Here is a 25,811-nt window from a genome sequence, read left to right as displayed (position 1 = left end):
ATTCAAGTCTTTAATAGGTTGTTCTACTCGTAAATCTTTCATAATAATATAGAGCATATGTCTTCTCGAACCATTATAAGGACTGAGAAAGATTTTTAGGAGTACTTAAGTTGTTTCTGATCAGATTTTAGGGTTAATAAATTTAAAAGTCAATGTTTTAAGGCTTAAGGTTGGGGTTAGAATTAAGAGTTTGGGATTTTGGTTCAGAGATAAGACTGATTTCCTGTCATACACAATCTACATAGAAATCTTTGACCACCATATTTTCTACTCTCTAATGACAAAAAGAATTTTCTTCATTGTAATCTTAACGGTTTCAAGCCTTATACAAAGGTATTTCTGTTTCATACTTCATGTTATGTAAGATCAATGTCATGAAATTTCAAATTTCAAACAAAATCTCATAAATCATTTTCGTGATTCCGACTGGCTCGTACCTATACTTCACTTTCAACATGTACACTATGATTATGAGCAATCAGATATGGATTATAAACAGAGATGAATGGGCAGCAAGCATTAAAATCTAAGACGGGCATTTCATCCTGTGTTGGACTCGTCAGCTGGATATAATTGCATCCCTGAGTTCATGTTCACCGAGGGACTCGAACCCACTGATGACCGCTTCAAAAGCAATCTTGAGTTCAGATGCCCATATCTGCTCATAATCAATATGACATATTCAGAATATCGATACAATCTACAAATGATACACATATGCCGAAAATAGACTGATTAATTGCAGTCTTAAACATCAATGGGAAGTAGGTGTCATTACCAATGGGAAGATTCAAACAACCAATACAAATCACTCAAAAACTGATTGTTTGTATTTTATTATTTTCTTAGGCAATTCATACAATTTTCAAGAATATAAAAACATTTTTTCTAACCGCATACTACCTATTGTAATTCATCAACAATATAGTGAAATACTTCTCGTTCAATCACTAAAGATAATCAGTACACACTTTTAAAAACCTTACCTATTGCAATTAGCATGTTATTATTATAGCGTATTTATGGTATTATGCTAGTACTTTTTTAACGAAATGCTGATTAGAAATACAAACAAGCTTTTTGAAGTGAAATATGTTATTAATATCGAAAGAATCCTATTCATCTTGCCAATAAACACTAAATTAACATTGAGAAAGAAAACGGCATTATTTATAATCTCATTATAAAACTATTTATATTACATGATACTTTTGTACTTGAACAGGAAATATTTAAAAAATGTTACAAACACTTGATTTTGTCTAAAAGAAAATGTGAAATTCATATTTTTCTTAACTTTTTATAATAACTTCAAGAGTATGATATCTTAGTATTAGTTTGATGAAAATGGATTGACTAAGGTCGATCGATCAATTGGTTTCGCACACAATTGACTAGACAGGCAGTTTACCTATTGAATTTCTTCATTTATCAAAAAAATACGAAAATAGTCAATTGAATAACATTACTGAGATGGTGGAGAAGATTTGTAGCTCAGGTGGATGATTTTGGTGGAGTTTTGTTCTCTGAGCTGGATGGTTTGGTCGTGGAGCTTTCATCGTTCTTCTGAACGACATCATCAGCACAAACTTCAGATAGAAGTGAAGTGTTCGAATTTCTCCATATGTGTTTCACAGCTTGTTCTGTGCACCTCGATGTTGATTGGTTCTTGTTGACCTTAAATTTATCATTGTTTACTTCTTTGTTTTGGTTGTGTCTCCCATTGGTTTGATTTTTGTTGCATGATTTTCCTGATTGGTTGATAAATTGGATTGATTTCAATATGTTTGTTGATTGCTGATTGACCTGAGTGCCAAGCTTCTAAAAATTCTCTGGTGTCTTTGGAGTTTCCTCTGTCTAAGATTTCTACATTTTCCCAACCGAATGAATGTCCGTAGTTATCCACGTGTATTGATATAAGTGAAGAAATATCATGGCGTTTGACTGCTAATTGATGTTCATGTAGGCGTAGGTGGAGGGGGCGTCCACTTTGTCCGATGTAGTGTTTGTCGCAGTTGGTACAATTTATTTTGTAGATGATGTTTGATTTGTTTTCCTTTGTTATTTCATCTTTTGGTTTGCATAGGATTGATTGTAATGATTTTGTTGGTTTGTGTGCCACACCTATCCCGAAGGTTTTCAGTAGTCTCGTTGCGGTTTCTGATATTCCTTGTATGTACGGTAGAGTGATCCTTTTGTTGATTTTTGTGCTTGATTTGAGTTCTGGTGCTGTGTGCCGTTTGTGCTTTCTGATGAAGTTGATTGGGTAGCCGTTCTTTTGAAATATGCCCTTCAGGTATTTCTCTTCATTTTTTCGTGCTGCCAGTGTGCTGCAATGTGTCCTTGCCCTCTTGAACAATGTGTGTACGCAGTTGATTTTGTGAGCTCTTGGGTTGTTGCTGTTGTAGTTGAGAATTTGATCTGTGTGGGTCGGTTTCCTATATACTTGAGTTTCCAGTTTTCTTGTATCAGTTCTAGTGATCAATATATCTAAGAATGCTAGTTGGTTGTTTGACTCCTGTTCCATTGGGAACTTGATGTCATTGAAAACGTTGTTGATCAGTTTGTATGTGCGACAAACACTACATCGGACAAAGTGGACGCCCCCTCCACCTACGCCTACATGAACATCAATTAGCAGTCAAACGCCATGATATTTCTTCACTTATATCAATACACGTGGATAACTACGGACATTCATTCGGTTGGGAAAATGTAGAAATCTTAGACAGAGGAAACTCCAAAGACACCAGAGAATTTTTAGAAGCTTGGCACTCAGGTCAATCAGCAATCAACAAACATATTGAAATCAATCCAATTTATCAACCAATCAGGAAAATCATGCAACAAAAATCAAACCAATGGGAGATACAACCAAAACAAAGAAGTAAACAATGATAAATTTAAGGTCAACAAGAACCAATCAACATCGAGGTGCACAGAACAAGCTGTGAAACACATATGGAGAAATTCGAACACTTCACTTCTATCTGAAGTTTGTGCTGATGATGTCGTTCAGAAGAACGATGAAAGCTCCACGACCAAACCATCCAGCTCAGAGAACAAAACTCCACCAGAATAACATTACTGTTTACAAAAATTACACAAAAATCACTTTAGTTAAATAAGTATCAGATAATTTATATTACATTTAATTAATAAACATTACCTTTCTTATTGAATCGATTATTCAATCGTAAGTAAAGTTAGGAAGTCAATAGATGAATTTCAAAGGCTTGCCATCTACTTTTTAGTGTAATGGGACATGTTGAGAGTAGATTATATGACTAATAGATATTCAATAATGATCGTGTATCTATATGAATAAAAAACTGAAAGTTTTGTGCCTGAATAGCATTACAAACATTTCCTGCTAATCGACCATAAACCTTTAAAAATTCCATTTGACTAGAGGGGGTGAATTTTTAATATTTTTCACACTTATTCAATAAACTGACATATGTTATTATGAATAATTCCTCCTTGACATATCATTAACACTGTGTTTAACAAATCTAACCAAAGACAGTTTGTAAGGAAAATTATACTTCCTGTAAGTAAAGCGTATACTAATATACAAATGTTGATTACATTGAAGAGAACATACTTGTGGCCTTATTTTATTAAAAAACCTTAAACACTCAATTTGTTCATTTATTTACAAAGGCTGAAGTTGAACGTTTCCGTATTGGTCGTATACTCTATCCTCGGTATCGAATAACTCCTCCAGATGTGTGTCCAGTAAACAATCTACTCACATTCACTATCAAAGCTGGTTCAATGGATGATGGACGTCCAAGACGCAATGAAATACATTTATTTCAAGTAACTTAACAAATTATGTCTTTATTTAGTTGTTTAAAAATATGAATGAGAATTTAAATTGACGAGATGTTTCTGTTTTTAAATTATTTAACATTTAGATGGTTTCTCCGACTTAACACCTTACAACGAATAATATCACGAAACTGGAACCCTTACAATATATATATAATCCGAGGATGACTCACTAAATAGTTGAACACATATTTACAAAAACAGGTTTATAAGAAGGGAGTTTTCCCTCATCGATTTTATTTCCAAAAAGGACACAGTTGTATATTTTTTATAGAATAGTTAGTATGGTAACATATATGTTTGCTAACATGAAGGTTTGAAAGTAAAATCAATAAAGCCGCCTGAAACTATCAGAATTATAGAAAATTAAAGGTCAAATACACAACTAAATTTGATTAAAAAAATAATTGTGTTATTCCTTCACTGAGTAGGTTGGCAAAAGTCACGATAAATAAAAGAAGAATTTTATCAAAGACGATAGTCTAATCATAATAATTTTAAAAAAATGGTTCTACAAGATGGAATTCCACATAACTTAAAAGTAAGAAGAAATAGAGACAAAAATATTAAAGGTTTATAAGTAAACTACAACCATGGCGCTAACATCAGTCACAATAGCTGTTTACAAGCATAAACATTTGACCTTAGATTTTGTTCAACTAGGTCATTCACAAGATGTAAATATAAAGATTTATGTAGATTGAGGCTTATTTCATAAATGACATTAAACTATAGGTCTGATGTTATTTGGTTATGACTAATTACAAATAATAAAAGAGATGATTTTAAATTTTTATTCTGTAGTTTGTAGAGTCATACTTGGAGTTGTTATCTAATGCATTGAGAAATACTTTTGATAGTTAATCTGTACAATTTCTTTACATCAGTTCAGCAGAACTAACTAGGTTACTTGATACAGAGGAGATTGATGCTTCATAAATAATATGTCATTAGTTAAGAACCTAAGAAGTGTAAAGTTATGATTGACAGGCTGATGTTAACCTCATGATGCCTAAGCTTAATTAGATCTTCCATTGTAGTGAGAAGTTGATCTGAATCACACTTTTCTTTCTAACAACTGATTTTATCATTTACCTTTTTAATAAGAGTTTTCTAATTTATCATTTTCGTTTTTGAAACTTACTTTATAGTATGCATCACAGACTGAGCTTAGACTACTCATACTGCTCATACATCTTCTTTGAAAACATGTTATTTAGTGTTACATTAGTCGTGGATTTCTGGGAGAAAAGACATTATTAAGGTTTCGAACACAAAAAGAAAACTAGTATATCCAGTTGGTTATGTACTGTATTAACATAGTGCTATTTGTGCTTGTTTGTAATCTTTAAGCTACTGGTAGATTTTCCAAATAAAAAGAAAGTTCACTGCTCAGTAAAAAGAAATAATTTATCAAATAACCTGATCTCTCTATAAATTTGAACAAGGACAAAAAAGTTCTCATTACCGAATTATATACATGTTTAAAAATAATGTTCTTTGTCGTCTCACTGATGTCTCACCATATGTTATATTAGTTGTAATTTGACAAGGTTTCAATTTGTCTAGCCTAGTGGAATTTTGTTTTACTTTCATGAAAGTGATTTCTGATGAAAGATAATGGATCATTTTCCTTTGGGACATGCATGTTAAAGCTGTCGGTTGATTTGTATCTTCCATTCTCACTATATCGTTCTCATACATTTTATAAATCTCATACTATGTTCTACCAAACTGGGAGTAGAAATGACAGTTTTTAACATTCTTAATGATCAAACTTTATTATTTCAAATAAATAAATATGAATAGTAACAGATTTATTACTACATTGTTTCAAAATTATAGATCTACATTTGTATAGTTCTACTTTCTGTATATTATCATGTAGGTTTTAACTTGTCCTGCTCAAACAATTGTCAATGTTTTACTGAGAGCTGGAGCTCTAGACAATGATTCATATGATCAAGAGTAAGTGTACCTTTATAGTTTGATTATTATAATGTTAAAAAAAGGAGAGATTTTAATCAAACTTTTTCTGGCGCTATAATGAAAAGGGTGAATGTTATTTATTCTCCAATATGAGCATTTTTTTAATATTATAGACTTTATTGATAAACATTTTTTTGTGTACTGAATAAACATTACAAGGTAATTATAGTTTGTGAGTTAATGAAATGGAATGGAAAAGGTCACATATATTTACTGATTATTTGAATCTATAAATCAGTTAAGCAACTTTCATATGCACTGATAAATAGAATTTTGGCATGAAATATAGTCATATGTTATCTTCATATTTTGTTGTAATTTAATAAATACATCATATCCGAGAGAGGTTTTGTGGAGATTGTAGTAATTTATTAATTGGATTCATGAGTCAATTGAAGCTAGACCACCATGAAAAACCTGGAAGCACTGAATGGCCGTTTCATCCTAGCATAAAACTTCTCAGCAGTGCGTACCCATGATCTCGCCCCGGGAGATTCGAAACCAAGACCTATCAATATCGCGCGCGAACGCTTAACCTCTAGACCACTGAGTCGGTATTCAACGGTGTTAATGTATAACTTCAAATAATCCATGAAATTGCGCCACCGTCCACCATCATATCAGACTTCAGTTGTCAATATAATCAAGACAGTGAGATGGTGAAGATTTGTAGCTCAGGTGGATGCTTTTGATGGAGTTTTGTTCTCTCAGCTGGATGGTTTGGTCGTGGAGCTTGTTTATTGCAATAAACAAGCACATTGAAATCGATCTAATGTATCAACCAATCAGGAAAATTATGCACAAACATGGGAACAAAAATCAAACCAATGGGAGATACAACCAAAATAAAAAAGTAAACAATGACAAGTTTAAGATCAACAAGAACCAATCAACATCGAGGTGTACAGAACAAGCTGTGAACCACATGTGGAGAAATTTGAACACTTCACTTCTATCTGAAGTTTGTTCTGATTATGTTGTTCAAAAGAACGATGAAAGCTCCATGACCAAACCATCCAGCTCAGAGAACAAAACTCCATCAAAGTGACTATGTAATATGTTTGTTAACTGCTATTCGAACACAATCGTTTAAATAGTTTTACAAAAATTCCACGAATCCATTTTTATCCCCTGGTTCTTATTTGCTGCATTTGAAACGATATGGCACATAAATTAATGGCTTTATATGAAAAGTTTAACTTATTTGTCAGTGAAACCTTTTGATGGTGAAGTATATTTGTGCTTATAACATATAAATTTATTTTTAATAACTTGGAAAGTGAAGAAAGTATGTGCGTAATAATTTTAAAAAATGTATCAAAAATATTCAGATGTGAGTTTTTGTATTTATGTAATCAAACTTAATTAATTAGAGACGAAAGGGCATCCATTTGGCAACGAAGTAATAAAAAGCAATGGTGCCACAAAATAAGATCATTAAAATCAGTTAAACAAAGAGTGAATATTATAATGACTTTCATGCTGAATCGGTATGGGTTATAGACTAGTGGAAAACTTCAGATGATGAAATTGTAAATGTGTGGTTGATAAAGTAGACAGATCAGTTGTTATATATGTTAACACTCAGATTGCTTAAATGTGTTACAACGTATAGACGTTTTTTTACTTTCGATATCTTTCATATTTTCATGCCTTCATCTCGATTGCTCTATTTTTATGCAAAATAACTTCTGTAAAATAAATATGTTTCAAGTGTCAATGAAACTTCTTTCTTTTTATATTTTCTTTTCTATTTCTTCTAACAGCATAAATGACTCCATGCTAATCTCCAGGGCTCCATCTGAACCAAATCTAAGGATACCATTACAAACAAGTTCAAGTGGAATTCAACTTCCACCAATGATTACCAAAGAGGATAGTGTATATAGTGAATCACAAATCAGTAAGGAAACTAGTTAAAAAATTACAATTAACAATTATTCCTATATTTTATTAATTATATTTTACTGATATCTTACTAAGTTCATCAATTTAATGAAGTATATTAAGCAATAATTTGGTATGAAATTGGAGAACCAATTTTTAGCTACAAATATTCTCCATCATCTCAAAATATTTTTGTGCTTTTCATTATCGGATTGGCTGTTATCTTTATTAACTTGGCAAAAAAGCAAACCATATCCACTTTTCATCAATACTGAAGTGTCGAGCTGATTATATACTAACTCTTTGACCTTGTTTAATTGGTACAATTCATTTTGCTGTGACTTTAAAATGTATATTAGAAGCATCATAAAAGAGCTGAAAATAACTTTCAAGGATATTTATTTTCAATATATAATGGGACTTGTGGAGATTGTAGAATCATCATAGTTTAGATCACAAACTAGACATCCACTGCTTCCTGGTGCCAATGGTGATCTAGCTTAAATCTGTTCGTGGTTTAAATTATAAAAAATCATATCTATTTGTTCAATGACATTAAAACAAAGAGAAAAATGAATTTAATATCAAAGAAAATAAGAAATTTAATGTCCCCTAACAACTAGGTCTTCTACTATAAATAGGGTTATTTAAAAAGAATGTTCTATTGTAGACTTATTCTCTGAATCCTACTTATTTTATTCACAAGCACTAACTCCATATCAATGTTTCATTCTTGATCTTGTTAAATAAGAACAAAATACATGTTTAAACAAGTGACTTTATATCATATAGAAGGTCACTGATAAGTTGTGAATATAATAATTCACTAAAACGATTTTGTCAGAAATATAGGTAAGGTAAATCACTCTTTTTGTTATAGATAATTAAATATTCTAGTGAGAAGTAGTGATCAGTGGAGTTCAACCAGGTCTCTTGTGAGATAGTAACTCACTGAAGACAATGGTGGATGTGTCGCTCAATTTCGTGGATTAGTTGAAGTTAGATATTAACACCGTTGGATGACAGCTCAGTGGTCTAATGGTTAAGTGCTCTCGCGCGAAACCAGTAGGTCCTGGGTTCGAGTCTCGCTGGGTGCGAAGTCGTGAATGCGCACTGCCTAGGCGTCCCACAATAGGACGAAACGGTCGTCCAGTACTTCCAGGTTTTCCATGTTGGTCTAGCTTCAACTGACTCATGATCTTAACCATTGATATATTCATCTCTTATTCATACAAGTTCAATTTATATAGGAATGAAATAGTCAAGAATGATAATGACATACTCGCTCAAAAAGATCATGTATAATTTGTTGTTAATATAATAGATGAAATGAGAAAACCTATCAGAATAACAATGTAGTAATCCTAATAATATTGACAATCATAGTAATCACAATAATGATTCAAATGTCTTTGAAACACCTGAAAAAGTATTAAAACTAGTAAATGATCTAAATATTTACTAAAACTATATCAAAATAATATGTTGTTCAAAATAATAATAACTGTAAAATAAAAACCTGTAAAACTAAATTATCACGAATTAATGTTTTTGGTATTGTTGAGTTCTTTGAACTAAATGTAGAAGTAAGTACTGGTGATATTTTCCATAGCGACAGTGGAACTTCTGTAATTATTCCATCTAGCACAGAGAACTCAACGGCGCTAAAAGTATCTATTTGAACTGCGAATTTTCTCCATCGTCCCATAATGTGATATGTGTATCTAAGAAATGAAGATTGAAACGGACTCATTATTAATTTAATTGGATATCTTATTACATTAATAAAAATATATATTAAATAGAAAAACACTTGCCCTGTGAAAATAATCGTACTACTATATAACAGTAGAATCAAATGCGATTGTCTACAGTTTTAAATTACAAATTAATCTGTACAATGTGGAATTATAGTGACTATATCTAAATTCATTTATACATTACACACATAGGTTCATTCTTTATTTACAAAGACATAATAAATGCTTTATTATATACTGATTTTAAGTTATTCTGTTGCTTACTTAGTGTAAGTAAAACATCTAAGTGTACTTAATAGCATCTTCAACTCATTCCTATCAGGAGGTTAACTGCCACCAATTCTCGATTAGTTTTCATTACCAAATGAACATTCATAAGTTGGGAACCTTGATAATGGATTAATCAGCACTGATAGAGTGCTTATTAAGATTAAAATTTAAGCCAAAAAAGGAAATCTAAAAACGTTGATTCTTGAATTACCCTCCCAAAATCCAAATCCCTTAACATTCAACGAGGACTATGATGAAGTCAATTTAATCTAACTATTAGTTTTACTGAAACTCCATAGCCAGAATTCGATGAGTTATAAAGATTAGATAGCATGATACTAGTTAGTACACAATATATTCAATCATACATATGACGTTAGTCTCGGTTTGGATTATGATAAAACATTTTGTGAGTTTACACTCTATGGAGAAGATTAGGTATTTTCAAGATCATAGATACATTTTGATGGTAAATACTAGCCTGGATGAAGATTCATCCAAGTTTTTCTATCACTCAACTTGAACCATCATACAGGATTTATTTCATATATGAAATATTCGTAATGTTTACCAGTATGCCATGATAATAATGCAAGGTCATCTTTTGATACGAACATCCCTAGTTATTCTAACTTCATAATCAAAGACAGTTAACCATGTGAAAGATTATTTGGATTTACATAAAATATATGTTAGGTTGATGTTCTGTTGTTTGAATACCACATATCTGCGGTATAACCAAGCAATGTGAAGTTTTGGAGGAACAATTTTTTTCAGAACTATTTCAGGACAGCTTCATTTTAAAAGTAATTTAATGTTTTAAGAGACTATTTTTATCAGATGACCAAAACAGAATAATGATAATGTCGTTTGTTAAAATGCTTAGATTTGACTCATTTATTGTCTCATTTGAGACTGACACCTTAGATTTATACTGTTAAAAAAAGTAATCTGAATCAAACTTATGTAATTTTTCTATTGGTTTATACTTTTTCTTAAACAGATCGTGAGTGGATTGACTTAGAGGTTGCACTGCTTAATCACTGTTTTGATGACATTGAATCAAATTACAAAATTTTGAAAAGCAGAACAACTCGACAGTTCTCTAAATCAGCACCATCTGTTGCTACATCGAGTAAATCAAAAAGTCGAGTTTCAAGTATTAGTGTAAATCAAAATTCTAGTAAGTATATTCAGTTTATAAACTTTTTGTAAAAAACGATTTTAATTAAATTAACTTGATCATATACAGTTATAACAGTAAATATTCACAAGAGCAGCAAATCGATTACTTTGTGATATATATCACTGATTACCAAGTATGTATGCAGTTCATAGTTAGTCACATACATACTTGATAATCAGTGATATTTATCACAAAGTAATCGATTTGCTGCTCTTGTGAATATTTACTGTTATAACTGTATATGATCAAGTTAATTTAATTAAAGTCGTTAATACTATCAAAATAAATGTTAGTTTACTTGGTACTGTTTGCTTCAATCTTCCAATTCAGGTTGAAGACTGCAATTGATCAGTCTCTTATTGGCACATGTGCATCCTGTGCGTATTGCCTTGATATTGACTTAAGTCTTAAGCATTCTAGGCACAGACAGATAGTGGCTGGCAGTGAAATCCAGGACGCGCGTCAGCTGGATGTACCTGAATCCCAGAGTTGATGTTCACTCTGGGACTCAAACCCAGATGAGCCCCAAGTAGGACGAAACGCGAGTCCTGAATTCCACAGCTAGCCATCATCCATCTTTGCTTATAAATGTTAGTTTAATCAAATATTTGAAAATCATATTCGGTAAAAGTATACTTTGTTGGTAAACTAGTTAGATAGCAGATAGCGATTTCAAGATCACAGCATATACTTCATACAAGAATACTAATGTAGGATTGTATTTTATAATCATGTTATAGTACACAATTTACAAGTCATATTGCTTTAAAAAAGTGCTTTTGTGTATGGTGATAGACATCAGATAACTGACAGAGAATGGAAGGAACTAAGAGATAAAAATTATGCATAGTAATATTCATTGGATAGAAGAAATCTATATGGATTGGTGCATTATTCACGCGTTCAAAACCCCCATATAAGTGAATCGTAATGTTCGTTGTTCAACAGATTTTTGAAAAATCGGTTACACTAGGAGCTGTTCTGAATGATAAGGCTCAATTTCCAGCAACTGACTGGTACCTTTATTGTAAGGACATTCACTCTTAGCGCTATTAAATTCAACCCTGTTCCTTTGAGGTTTTTGAAGAATAGACGAAATAGTTTTTAGAAAAAGAAATTAAAGTAGACGTTAGAATGTTGAAGTTGAATATATAAATAAATAGAAGCCTTTCAATCTTATTAATAGTTTTTTGGTATATGACATAGAACGTTATAAAAAGATCACTTACGATACATTTGTAATCAGATGAATCCACATTACTACTCATTATCATAAGGTATTCTCAATTCTAGACAACATTATGCGTAGACGATTGGGGATTTCAAAGGTATTATCATAGATTCTATTATAATCATCAGGTAGTAGTAAATAAGCATCGTTTTTTGGACCTAAAAGAACGTGTTTATACCATTATTAAGATTAAAGCTATGTGGTTCAGTTTGAGGAACACCCTTAAAATATATAAAGCTCCAAAGTTTGAATGATATGGAGTCATATAAATGAGTTTTTATATACCACACTCCATTATCTTAAAATCGAACATCCAGCTGAGAACTTTAATAAATTTATCAATCCTGTAAGACCTATTAACATATTCTAATTTTTTTAAAGCATTTTTCATAAATTATTCATTTACATCAACTGTACTGTGATTAAGTTAAACTGAAATTTTCTTTCTCAGGGTTATTTTAAGGTTCCCTGAAAGTCATCGACAAAGTATTCTGTCATCAAAGGTTGTATTTCTTAATAAATCGCTAATGACTATCGAATGTAATTATCAACGTTTTTATTGAAGAAAATGTTTTTCTTTGAGTTCTTTGAAAAATTTAGCATATATTTAAACATCCAATATGTCCTTGGCAAATTTTCTTAATTATTCCTTTAGAAAAGTATGTATTCCATAAGGCGAATTTGAAATTGCGTATTTAGAATACAAAGCCGATTAATTCAAGCGAATAGCTCATTCCTTTTATTGAGTCTGAAAATGTATTTAATCTGAACAATAAGTTATTTTCCTTAAAGAACTATTTTTGTAACAGTACTGTAATTAAATTATTATAATACGTCTTTTCAATAAAGAAGTAGAATTATGTATTTCGAAACTGGTAGCCTGTTATAAGACTTGGTATTTTACTAGTTAGTTTCATAATTATAGACCCTTGTAAAACAACCATTAAAAACCAAGAGTCAGTTGATATGTTTCATTGTAGCATGAAACTCCTTAGTAAGGGATGCCCAAGACCTTACCGTGGACTGAACATAGGACCTTCAGATTTTACAGCTAGCGGCCCCTAGTGGGGTTGTAGGTGCACGTTGTTCATGAATATAATACTAGGTTGAAATAGCTGTCCGGTGTTTCCTGGTTTTCACTGGTTGTCTGTCTGACGTGTGTTTGTGATGTAAACTATTGAATTTAAGAATCTTCACAACTGCCTTACTTTAATAATTATAGATCGGGATTCTTTATTACGTTAATATAATTACTTATAGTTCATACTCCAATCTATAAAATTTTAATCATTGTAAATAAAATAAATCATTACACTTCTTGAAGTATGATCATTTTAATTGTACGTCAAATAAGATTTCTATCGTTCAACTATGAATTTTTTTTCTAAGAGATTTATTAAATTTGCTACAAACTGTCCAGAAAAGTTAATAAGAGTTGCTCACAGGACAAGTAAACAAAGAAAATACAACGAGAGTAAATGTACAGTTTAATTTCCTCACAGTCAACTTACGAAGGATTAGACGACTAAATTCAAATAATTAGATCCACTACAAAAAGTGGTTGTAACTACCTGTTGTGGATGCGGAGGAATAGACCAATAATTATCATGTTAAGTCCAATGGTGTCCTTGGACTTTAAATGGACATTTCCTATTGGTCGATATCTGTTCACTTGGTGAATATTGTACAAAATGTTGTTTTCTATTTTTATGGTACGATGTGGTATGCTTGATTAGTATATAAACAAAGTATGTTTGAAATATAATGATTCATATCTCAGAGGTTGTGACTTGTGTTCTGGACTCAACTGGCTGGGCTAGACAGGGAAGCGCAAACCAATCGAGACTCTAGGCCGTCCGTACGTGTTTACGTGTCACTGTAGTCGATCGATAACACAGGGTAAAAATCGACAGCAACTTAAAGTCATAACACTACCGCTGACAAAGAAAGACTCAAATAAAATTAGACATGCGGAGCATAGGTTCACTGTCATTTACTCTTGATGATGACGATGATGAAATGTGTAAATACAGATAGAAAAGGGTAGGTGACAATGAAATAACAGCTAAACTTATTAAAAGTGATTAGATCTATTATGTAAACTAGTTGTTGAGTGACTAAATCATATTCTTCCTATACACTAAAAAAGAACAACCTTATTATATTCACTCAGCCAAAGTGAACGATGTCCGGAATTTTTCAAGCTTGAGTAAATATATTTCTAAAACTTTATTCAATTGTTATAAATCATAGTTTCTCTAATAATTAAAATTTTTTACTCTGTACATTATTCAGCTTTGGTCAGTGAGTTAGATGAACCTGTGAAAAAATGTGCTGTTGATTTCTTTGAAAAACTCAAATTCGCATGCATTCTATTGGCAAGACTTCAAGACTATCTTGTAGATCCGAATTCTGCTCACTTGGCTAGACAACTATTTGAATTTTTAAAGTAAGTAAATAAATACATCATTCATTAACAATTAATAATTACTTTTTAGAAAGTTAAGTGGATAAAAACACGATCGATTACGACCAATATGATTTACCTTATCTGAAGTTTATTGATAATCTACATAGGATTGTTTGAACAATCGAAACAGCCCAACTACCTGTTACTAATGCTGCATTATTGATAAACCCGCCTTCATTTTATAGTTTTATTTATGGAAATTCAAAAGACGCGAGCATAAACCTTACAATCAAAATAACTAGAATAGGAGCGTTTTTAATGTTACTTTATCGATATAATTTAGTCTAAAATAACCATTCAAAAATTATAGAACCACTAGCCAGTAACCACACTATGAAAGAAATCACATCAAGCATCAAATGAATATGACTGGAACGAGCCATTTTATCACCTGGGTATGATTATGTTGCTGTTTACGCTAATTCGCATTTGTATCAGTGTTTAACCTATCCATGAGTGTCTTACTAGGGTGCTGTTTATTACTTATTAAACTTATAACTACGATGCATACTAATAAACATGTAGCTAATTCAATAAAACTATTAAATCATCATCTTTTCTATAGTTTAAACTGAATTGATATCACTTTTGTTAGATTCATTGATTAGCTGCTAAATAAAATGAAATTGTTTACAAACTGGGATCAACCTAACTGTAATTACATTTTTATTTTATTATTTTAAGCTCAAATTAGACAACATTCAACAAAAATTTATATTAAATTGTAGGGTACAGCCTCGTGTAAATTGAATTAAATTTTTTTAATATACATTCCAAATTGCCGTGAACCAACAAATGTACACATTTCAATTTAGAAGTTCTTTTCAAAGGTTTGAAAAATGCATATTGGTAATGATGTGTATTCATTGTATTTGTTTATTCATCTTTTATTCTAGATATGGAGTTGATGCTACACGAAACCCTAAAACAAATAGATCAAGCATTGCTCAATCAACTATTTATCCACTATTACCAGATTATGTTGTGCTTTTTATTCAATCGAACTTGACAAATGAATATGAAAGACTATGGCGCAATCTTGGAGATGCATGGAATGTACCAAGGTAGTTGAATAACTAAGCATGTGATCCAGATATTAAGACCTCGGCTTCCTTAATTAGGAACTTATGATTTTTTTAGAAATCGTTATTATATCCTTGGGATGACAAGTAACGCCTGGGATTATGGGTATATATGAAAAATATGTGCGGAGACATTTGGTCGAGAATGAAGCAATAGTTTTGAAAGTTCTGTCCGTTATCCCATTATAAATAGATTAACAATTTTACTATCAATCCATTATAACAAATAAATATATAATCAGTGGGGTTGATATCTGTTCTGAAAAGCAAATGACAACAAGGTAAAAAAAATAAACTCAACTGTATTGGTAGTTGATCTTCATAAAATCAGCTTCCATCAGTTGATCTGTGGGTGACTTTCATATGAAACAAATCCACTCACAAGATACTCTAAGCCATGTGTTATATACTGATTAATGCTGTAGGTCATTCACAATAGATTGTGATGTCCGAAAAGTTTCGACTTTAATACGTAAACAACATGACAATGGATAATTATTAAATCATTTTAGAATATATCAATATTTGACTTGAAATTTTATCAAATACCCGATAGATAATGTTTGAAACTTATTAGTAATAAAGTAATCAGACAGTTCAGTTTTTACTTCCAAAGTGTCAAACTAAGCTAAAAATGATCAGTGATATTATACGACAATTAAGTTATTAAATGCAGAACTATTGAATAATTTTATAAAAATTTCATATTAAATATTTAGAAAAATAATTGTAGATAATATAGACGACCAGTTGGGTATTTAACAATAAATAAGGGTGTGTTTTTTCAAAGAACTACGAGACCATAATATGTAGTAAGTGGGAATCTCATTAAATTTTAATTAGTTTTGTTTGTGTTATGACGGGTGGTGTCTGAAACCAGATACTGATACATGACATGCTGTGTTTCACTGTGGGTTTCGTAATCGACTGGTGGGTATAGGTAAGAGTGGGTGATTAGCCCGATCTCCACCACCCGGGTTACCGCTCACGATAGTTCATGAGTCATTCGTCTCATTATTCAGGAGGTACGACGCGGACGAGTGAGTCGGACTTAAGATCTATGAACTAACCTTCCCCCCCCCAGCTGCTTACTTGAGCGAGAACACAAGAGTGAATCAGAAAGTGTATTGTACTACTGACTAAGATACACAAATACTCATTCATATATATATACCATTCTATCCCTAGGAAATCGACCCATTTCTTAGCCAATGAAATGTATTTGTCTTTCAGGTCACTTGTGATTTCTATCGATTGACCTTTTCCTTAAGCTATTTCTGATTGGCTTGCCATATCATTTTGCAACCTTTTTTTTGTTTTACTGTTGTTCCAGTAAGTTACACACGAAAGATTCTGAGTGTTCACTTTTTTTTACTTATCAATCGGATATTGTTATTTTTTCTATTTTATTTTTAAAGTATATTACACTTGAACAAATTTTACTGTGACTAAAATCAGAAATGTATTTAATGTAAATTTGATTGAATATATGTATACTGAATCTAGTAATTTGTATTATGAATTAGTTATCTCCTATCACAACAACTGAACAGTGAAGATAGATTTGCACTGTAAAATTTCCTTTCGTTTTTCATTGAGATACCTTTCAATAGAATATTGTTTCTATTATTTAAAAACTCATACATTCAGCAATCATACTCAACTAATCATACCCCTGGATATTATTGAATAATAAGTTAAAAGTAAATACACAAAGGCTGAATATTATAATAAAGGAAATTTTGTATGAATTGAGTTGATTATGTAATACATAACTAGACTTGTTATGGATGAATAATGATTGATTATAAAGCCCAAGTTATCAACGCCGAACCCCAGTAAACGGTAATCAGAAGATGGAATTATTAGCTAGTAAAAATGAGTGGATTCAAATAACATGATTAAACACTTAAATAAAACATATTTCCAACAATAAGGACTAGACAAGCATGACATTGATCACCACCCAGTGATCAATCAGTTGTGATTACATCTCAGTCCTACAGGAGTTTAGTCACGGCTCAGATAGCCCAGTGGTAACGTCTCTGACTGTGAAGCTGGGTGACATGAGATCGAATCCGCAAGGGAGCACCAGTTCCCTCAAGATTACAGGTACACCTTGCTGACAAGTGCCAAGTAGCGCGAAACCTGGGTCCAGGGTTTCCTGTTGACTACCTCCAACCACCATCTAAATCTCAATACATAGTGCCCGCAGTGTCGAGTCACCTAGACTGGTGGCCACATTGCAACATGATCGATAGCATTCGATCTGCACTAATAAGGACTAGACAAGCATGACATTGATCACCACCCAGTGATCAATCAGTTGTGATATTTCCAACAAAAATAACATTTATTCCAGACATAAATAACTGACACGTTCGAATTTCTCAGGTCATTTATTAACTCATAAAATTAAAACATTTAAGGGTCAGTTATCACTCATCATATAAGTGATAACGTTTTCACAGTAGGCTACTGTTAAATATTATATATGTTGTTTTTAATTACGCGAAACCTCAGCTACTGATAACCCTGAGTTTCTGATAGTACTGCTTTAGCTAATCGAAGGAGAACCTAATTTTTTAGATAAAAATTTTAATAGATCCCAGTGATCAACATCCAACACTAATTAAAAGATAATATGTAATTAAGTTTACAGATCACAAAAATACAACTCTATAAGTGTGAGGAAAATAAAATGCAACCAGTTATTACTTTCATAATTCGTTCCAAATTCTTTTTAAAACTCGAAAGTAATAAAATAAATAGTGAACCTACTTGAAAGTTATTTAACCCTACTTATGAAAGGTGAAGTATTTTGACATACTATATGTTATTTTAATCTTTACACACAGTGATTTGTGAGTCTATATCGATTGTGTATTACTTGGTAGTTTGAGATATATTCGTGACCTGTTTATATTTTGTGTAACACAAGAATCTTCCGCTTATCATTTCTTTTGACACAGCTGCCATACCTCTTATACTAATGGATCTTACTCGTCACCTTAAAATTAGTATTTTTGATAAGATAGTAGCTTCGCAGTACACAGTTAGTTGTCATTCATTCATTAATCGGCGTAAATTCCTGATTCTTGAACCTCGTTTATATAAAACATTGTTACCAATAGTGAAATAATATCCTAATAGTGAAGCTTAGATACTATTATAAATAATGGAATTAAAATCCTAAGCAGCCGCCGAAATTGATATAAAAAACCAAGCATAACCTCCAGTGCTAAAACCGTTCATTGTCGGTTCTCATGATAAACGTGTGAAATCTACCCTTTTAAAATACAAATGATATTATAGTTACATCACTTTCTCGTACTATCTGACCATGTTTAACGTATATTACGTTTTAATGATTGCTCTACGTTCACAAGACATATTTCGGTGAACGAAGACAGATGGATAAAACCAATTTATTTATTTAATGCAAAATTACATAGTGTCTTCATGAAATATGAAAACGGTACATTAAATACGTAATTTGCACATCTCCCATCAGTTGTCTCTTAAAAACTTAATATTCATTTATTCTTGTTGTTATTACAGTTACTCTCAGCTTATATTCTTGTTTGCTGAAATTTTATCTTCTCAACCTTCTGCTGCTAGGCATTCCACTTCGAATCAGTGTTACATACTACTTATGTCTGTCAACATAAGTAGCATACACCACATTATCACTATATTCTTTTGAATTCCATCATTCATGTTATATTTAAAATGATATCGTCTATGATCACACATTTTGCATTTTTTGCTTTACACCATTAATATTCCTGCTACGAGTGTTCAGTCAAAATTTATGGAGCAAATGTAGTCAAATAAAATCTTACTTTCACCGCCTCAAAATGATTGTTTCTGCAAATTGGCGTGCAATCTAAAAGTGTTCTGTTTGTAGAACATTTCCTATACTATCTGTATTTGTAAACAGAGAACAAAAGCGGATACTTTTCAAATTAACATCTAAACGTTTACCATCGGAATCATGTAGAATTATTCTTAAAACTACATGCAATTATCCAACCAGTGATTTTATCGTTAATGTTTCATATGAGTATTAGATAAGATGATAATAGATAGATAAGAACAATAATTTCATTTTTCACTTTAAACTGTTCCCATTGATTACATTTGAATATTTAGATGTTGTTTAATATAAATGGTGATATTGAACAATGTTCAGAAAAAAATTAACCTCTGCAAAATTAAGCTTTAATCTAAACACTATATATATAATGTTTTTCCAGGAAGGACTCTCCTTACGAAGATCGCGTTTATATACCCAACTTTGAGAACAGATTCACGGTAATCCCACATGAATACGAACCATCATTGTTTAACTACAACTCTCCAAATGTGATTGATAGACAAGAGGTAAGAGTTTACTTGGTGGTTGAATTTTCATTTGTTTATTTAATTATTCCGTTTACTGGTATATTTTGAAGATAAGAATAGAACTATTGATAACATTTAGTGGTCAACAGAGTATATAAAATTTTGAAATGCTAGCCTTATCATTTGGCTTACACTCCTCATATTCTAAAAAATAAATAGCCATCAGTGTGTATAAGTTATCAGACTTTAATAAATTGATTGACCTATCATAAACACGATTTCTTTACACCATACTATTGTAAATATTCAACATATAACTTAAAAATGTATGACATTCTTGAGATGTAAACTGATTACATAACTCCCTAATATAACCCAATGTATTTCCAAAACTTTTTTCTAATACTCTTAAAATCTATACGTAAAATCTTCAGGAAGAATAATATATTCTGATTAAACTGTAATGAAAACTAGATCAAACATTCAAGGCATAATTTAAAGAAACATGAAAGTATTTTGGTTCATTTGAAAAAAAAACGGGAATCTGTTTTTGTTTTTCTAATTATACTCAATTCGTTAACATCTCAGCTTCCTCACTAGTTTATTATAACGAAAACTAATGCACATATACTGTTTGATTGAGAACCAGATATAGACTACAACAAGAGTTTATGTACACGAAATACAGAATAGTCAATATGTGAAATAAAAGTGTAATGAATACTAGAGTATATTAGATAGTCTCTTACATTCGATTCAGACGGATATGTCTATATCCAATCACTGACCAATAACAGGTCAGTTTGATTGAATATATTATTTAGCTAGAGAAATTCATTTTAGTGTCTGTTAATTGTATTTATTGATTGCACGTCGTCACTACATTATTTAACACTTTTCAACATCTTTAAAAGTTAATATTTTCAATAAGTAGTTATCATATTTATTAGTTTTACCAACTAATATCTTCCAATTCATTCTTCGGTAGTTATGTTTCGAAAAAAAACGAGTTTGAATAATTCAAAAAATGTAGTTGGATGCGTTCAGTGAGTCCTTCACTGTTAAATAAAATGACGACGTTCAGGATAATAAACATGAAGATAAGATTGTATATAATGTGTTTTAAAACGAATCCTTATAAAGCTCAGGACTATAATAGATAGGGTTAAGGTATCCAAATGGCATCAATAAGGTATACCTTGTTTGGCTCAAATCAAGTCAACCATAGCCAAATTAATTAAATACAATATAAGTAGAGATGTGATTATAAATAATGAGCTACCTAAGGAGTGTGTTTAGAAATAGATTGGGAATGAAACCTCAGTTAACCTAAAAGCTTTTGTTACTCTATCCTAATGCGTAACTTCTGATTAAGTATACACTGAAAATGCTTTCATGAGGTATAGAAGATCAATAAAAATTCTTAGAGAAAGTTTACTTGCTTTGCAATACATCATACTGAGGACGGTATCTACTCTGACATTATCAATAAACAACTTCATTTGAAGTCAATATATTGTATCACTTAGAATTACCCCATCATTTAAACGATATTTTATTCAGATGTAAAAACTGATAAAAGTCACTTAATGTCAGCCAATTTAACTTTTTTTTCAAATAATTAAGTTGTCTAAAAGAACTTATCATCTAAAAGGGTTAATACATCGATGTGAAAACGTTATCGTATTATCATGCTGTTATCGATGATGAAATGTGTATCCATTGGCTAATGGAGTGCAAAAAAAACATTTCTAGCCAAGATACTTATCAATACAAGGTTGATCATCTGGTTTATAGTAATAAAGTACAACATTTTTAAAGATTAAAAATCTTAGTCTAACTGAGAAGATAATTTAACTTATTTCGTAAATACAATGCAACTGATATGACATTAACAAAAGCATGCATATAAAATGTCTGATAATGAATGCAAAAGATAGAAATGACTTTTTCTGAAATCAATTTCTAGAGTTAATTATATTTGATATGAATTATAAAATGCATGGGATATTATTATGAATTATAGAATGACAAATACTAACGTTTACATTTGTTAAACGTTGAATGGATCAATTATGTTTCAGTTCATATTTTATCTTGCAGTAAATCTTTCGATTAATACTACTTATTCTTTGTTGATACTTATTCTGATTAGCGTTTTTTTAGCAAGGTTGTTTTCTACGGGATGGGGTTGCCGATCCCATGCTCAACCCTTCTCCTTTACTCGGGCTTGGGACCGGCAGTGACCCTAGAGGAGCTACGAGCGGTTATTTGTCGATATTTACACTATAATTAAACATGGTTTCTTTACATATAAATTCCTGTTGTCTAAAGTAAACTGAACAAATATTGGTTGCTTCTGTGTTACTAATTGTAGATAACGTATGACTGATAATGGCTAACAAGTAATCTCCAAATTTGTAAGGATATACTATTGAGTGCATTACTAACTGTTAGGAAATATGTGATTCATGATCATGTGGAAGTACTGGGTTTCCTGTTGACTACCTCCAACCATCTAAAGCTATTCTTTACTAACAAGGAATTAATTAAAATGTATCAGTAAATAAGATTTATTTAATAAACCAATGGAATAATTAAAACCGATTTAATACAAAAGTTACGTTATTCTATTGTATTAATATGTGAAAACCAAGAATGTCCAAAAAACAATTATATGTTGTTGATGGAGTTTTGTTCTCTGAGCTGGATGGTTTGGTCGTGGAGCTTTCATCGTTCTTCTGAACGACATCATCAGCACAAACTTCAGATAGAAGTCCAAATCATCCACCTGAGCTACAAATGTTCTCTACCATCTCACAAATATATGTATTTATAAAAATTTACTCTGAAGATCAACTAGAGGAAAATACACATGAATTCAACCAATTTGATAAGTTAGTAGCTATATCGACTCAGTAGCTCAGCAGACAATGAAATAACGTTTGAAGATGAAAGTAGTGAATTTGAATCTCATTGTGAAAATCATCACTTTGGATACAGTGATATTCAGTAGACCAGCCCCATATAAAACAAAACGTAAGTTCTAGACCTCACTGTTAGCCACAATTCGATTTTACTGGAGAGACTGTCTTTATGTAGATGGTAATAGTGAGTGTTAGCAACTATTAATTCCGACGTTTTTTTATTATTTAAAAATAAATTCATCGGTAAAATATATGAGATTATATGTTAACCTAGTTTGAATGATTATCACAACACAACCGTATGATTATATTAATGTTTTAGGTTATTGTTAAATAAACTATATAAACAAGTAATATTTATTTAATGGACATAAATATTCCGACTATAACACTGGCACATAATTGACCAATAAAAGTCACTACTATTGTAGATTAATCGATTTGCGAATTCACTGACCGGATAAGATTCTCTTGTCAGATTTATTGAAGGCCAGAAAATGACCTAAACTCCATAAGGTAATTTACACCGTCTCTACAAAAACAACCATTATGATAATCTCATAATCTTAAGTTAGTTGGCGAACTACGGTTTGTTTATTAACTAATATGTAATTCAAATATGAATACTGAACGGTCAATAAACATTGTTAACATGTGCACTATTTAATGTTCAGTTATGTATATTAGCCAAATGAAATAACAATTTTATTGTTGAATCTGGTTTACGAAGACGTATCAAAATACACATAATGTGCATGAATATAGATCTTGGAGATAAATATTTTGTCTTCACCAGTATCTTTTGCATAGTCTTGGTTTCTTTCTTTTGTTTCAGACAAGATATATGCTCCCACCAGGCAGTAATTTTAATGTGAATCAATCTTCTAGAACACCACGTGACAAAACCAAGTAAGTGAGAGCACAGATATAAACAATAGGACAACAGTTTTCATGATTCATTTAAATCAGTTGTGGAACCAATCCAACCTAGCGAATCGTTTTTCACTAGCTGACATCAATGAGTGTCAAAAACTGCCACTTCAAGACTAACTAACTACATATAAATACTTACGTGAATACTATTTATAGGTCATACCATAAATAATAGAAGCTAAAAAATGTATACCACTCGTACAAACATAACTGTTATATCATAGCTGATATCTACTCCAGCAAAATGACAAATTACATGTATTCGAAGAATGACAAGTAACTAGTCTTTCTTGATGGAACTATTAAGCTTCTTTCATCAAAAGTAAAAATATAGACAAAATTTCTAAGTAATAAACCACTCATGTAAACAGTGGTATGGATAATAATAGAAAAAAACAATCGTAAACAACTGAATAGTTAAAATACACATTTACAAACTCAATGCCATCATATATACTTAATTTCATTTCAATTGATAATAACTGTTAGAAGTTCATTTGAGTTGTTCATCCTTAAATTGTGTAGGTGAAAAGACAATCAATAGAAAAGTAGTGTAAAAATACACCTGTACTTGCCATCAAGAGGAACATGAAATATGCACGTTATATGTCTCAAATATAGATAATTAATGCTGTGCACCTTGTTTAAAGAAATAATCTCCACAAAACTCATTGTTGCCTGTACAATTTTATTTTGCTATAATAGTTGTGTCTAGTATTGACAAGAAACAGTTATAAGTGGTTTAAAATACTGAGAAGAAAAGAGAGTCAACAGACTAGCCTTTTATGGAATTTGTTACCTAAAGCGATGTTCATCAAGATTATTCGCTTTCTGCATTTTTACTTAACTATGTCATAAACATACTTTTAAAGATAGCACTCATTGCTTGAATTTTCAGGGATTGATCTTCTACCAGGAGATTCACTCGTTTACTCAGAATGCGCAGATGATATAGTTCTGTTTGGTGAAGACGCTGAAAAATATTCAGTCTTCAGACTACAAATTTAGCAACAATACAAGCATGATTGGGATGCGGTTCTCTCCCTCCATATGTAAAATGTTACCTCAGGATTAGCTTACTTCATCCCCTGAATTAGTGATAGGGAGTGAAGTAGTTGAACGGACTGATCACCTCACTTACCTTGGGAGTTTCACCAGTACTGATGATCTGGTGTTTGGCGAAATCTCGGTATGTATTCAGAAAGCTTGACTGGCTTTTGTCACCATGAGTTACATGTGGCGTATTCGAGATATCCGTCGCTCAACCAATGAGCGAGTTTACTGTGCAGCAGTTTTTTTTCGTTCTACTTTAGAGGCGTGAAATATGGTTATCAAGAATGGAGGATATTTGTAGGTTACTGGTATCCGATCATATGTGTCTATGAAGCATTGCTCATGTACTTCGGGACTACGGAGTAAGCAATGTCTGAGTTTGGAATAGAGTACTAGGTACAAGGATAGGAAATCGATTGATGAGGTAGTAACTCTTCATCAACTGAGGTGATCGGGACGTGTGCTACGTATGCCTGACCACCGCCTACCTCGACGGGCGATGTTTTTTGGTGCAGAAGCGGGCTGGAAGAAAGCTAAGTGCAGTCAAACCCAAACATGGCATCAGTCAATGAAGTCGTTAACAGTTGGACTTAGCCATGTTAGTAGGTATAGACTACCCGGTTGGGGTCCGCAGGATTATCGTAACCAATGGTTGAACTTTGAATGGCATGGCTCAAAGTCGTTTGCAATGGAGAAGGCATATCCATTATTTGTCTTCTCCCAAAATTCTGAGGTTCCTAATTCCTTATACCTTCCCTTTGTTTTTTACTTTACTAGTTTGTATTTTCTTTTCGAAAAGTATCTTCAATGTCTAGTCTTTCCAATTCCCACTGATATTG

At 31.7% G+C, this 25,811-nt stretch overlaps 1 protein-coding gene across 3 annotated transcripts in view; it reads left to right on the top strand.

Moving 5' to 3' along the window:
- The window catches only part of EPS8_2 (epidermal growth factor receptor pathway substrate 8), a gene marked incomplete at its 3' end in the record, with an annotated part of 51,358 nt that overhangs the window by 20,220 nt on the left and 5,327 nt on the right, over positions 1 to 25,811 (top strand). For 2 of the 3 annotated variants that reach the window (XM_051213755.1, XM_035730553.2), the window contains 8 exons: positions 3,667 to 3,825; positions 5,726 to 5,805; positions 7,593 to 7,729; positions 10,747 to 10,926; positions 14,456 to 14,609; positions 15,527 to 15,694; positions 19,972 to 20,098; positions 23,822 to 23,895. In XM_051213755.1, the coding sequence (XP_051073488.1) occupies positions 3,667 to 3,825; positions 5,726 to 5,805; positions 7,593 to 7,729; positions 10,747 to 10,926; positions 14,456 to 14,609; positions 15,527 to 15,694; positions 19,972 to 20,098; positions 23,822 to 23,895 (1,079 nt within the window). Of the gene's footprint in view, positions 1 to 3,115; positions 3,826 to 5,725; positions 5,806 to 7,592; positions 7,730 to 10,746; positions 10,927 to 14,455; positions 14,610 to 15,526; positions 15,695 to 19,971; positions 20,099 to 23,821; positions 23,896 to 25,811 lie in introns of those variants that run through there. The other variant, XM_051213753.1, reaches the window with a different exon arrangement.

This window comes from Schistosoma haematobium, chromosome 1 (assembly GCF_000699445.3).
Source record: "Schistosoma haematobium chromosome 1, whole genome shotgun sequence".
Taxonomy (NCBI): domain Eukaryota; kingdom Metazoa; phylum Platyhelminthes; class Trematoda; order Strigeidida; family Schistosomatidae; genus Schistosoma; species Schistosoma haematobium.
This window is presented reverse-complemented; position numbering and strand designations above follow the sequence as displayed.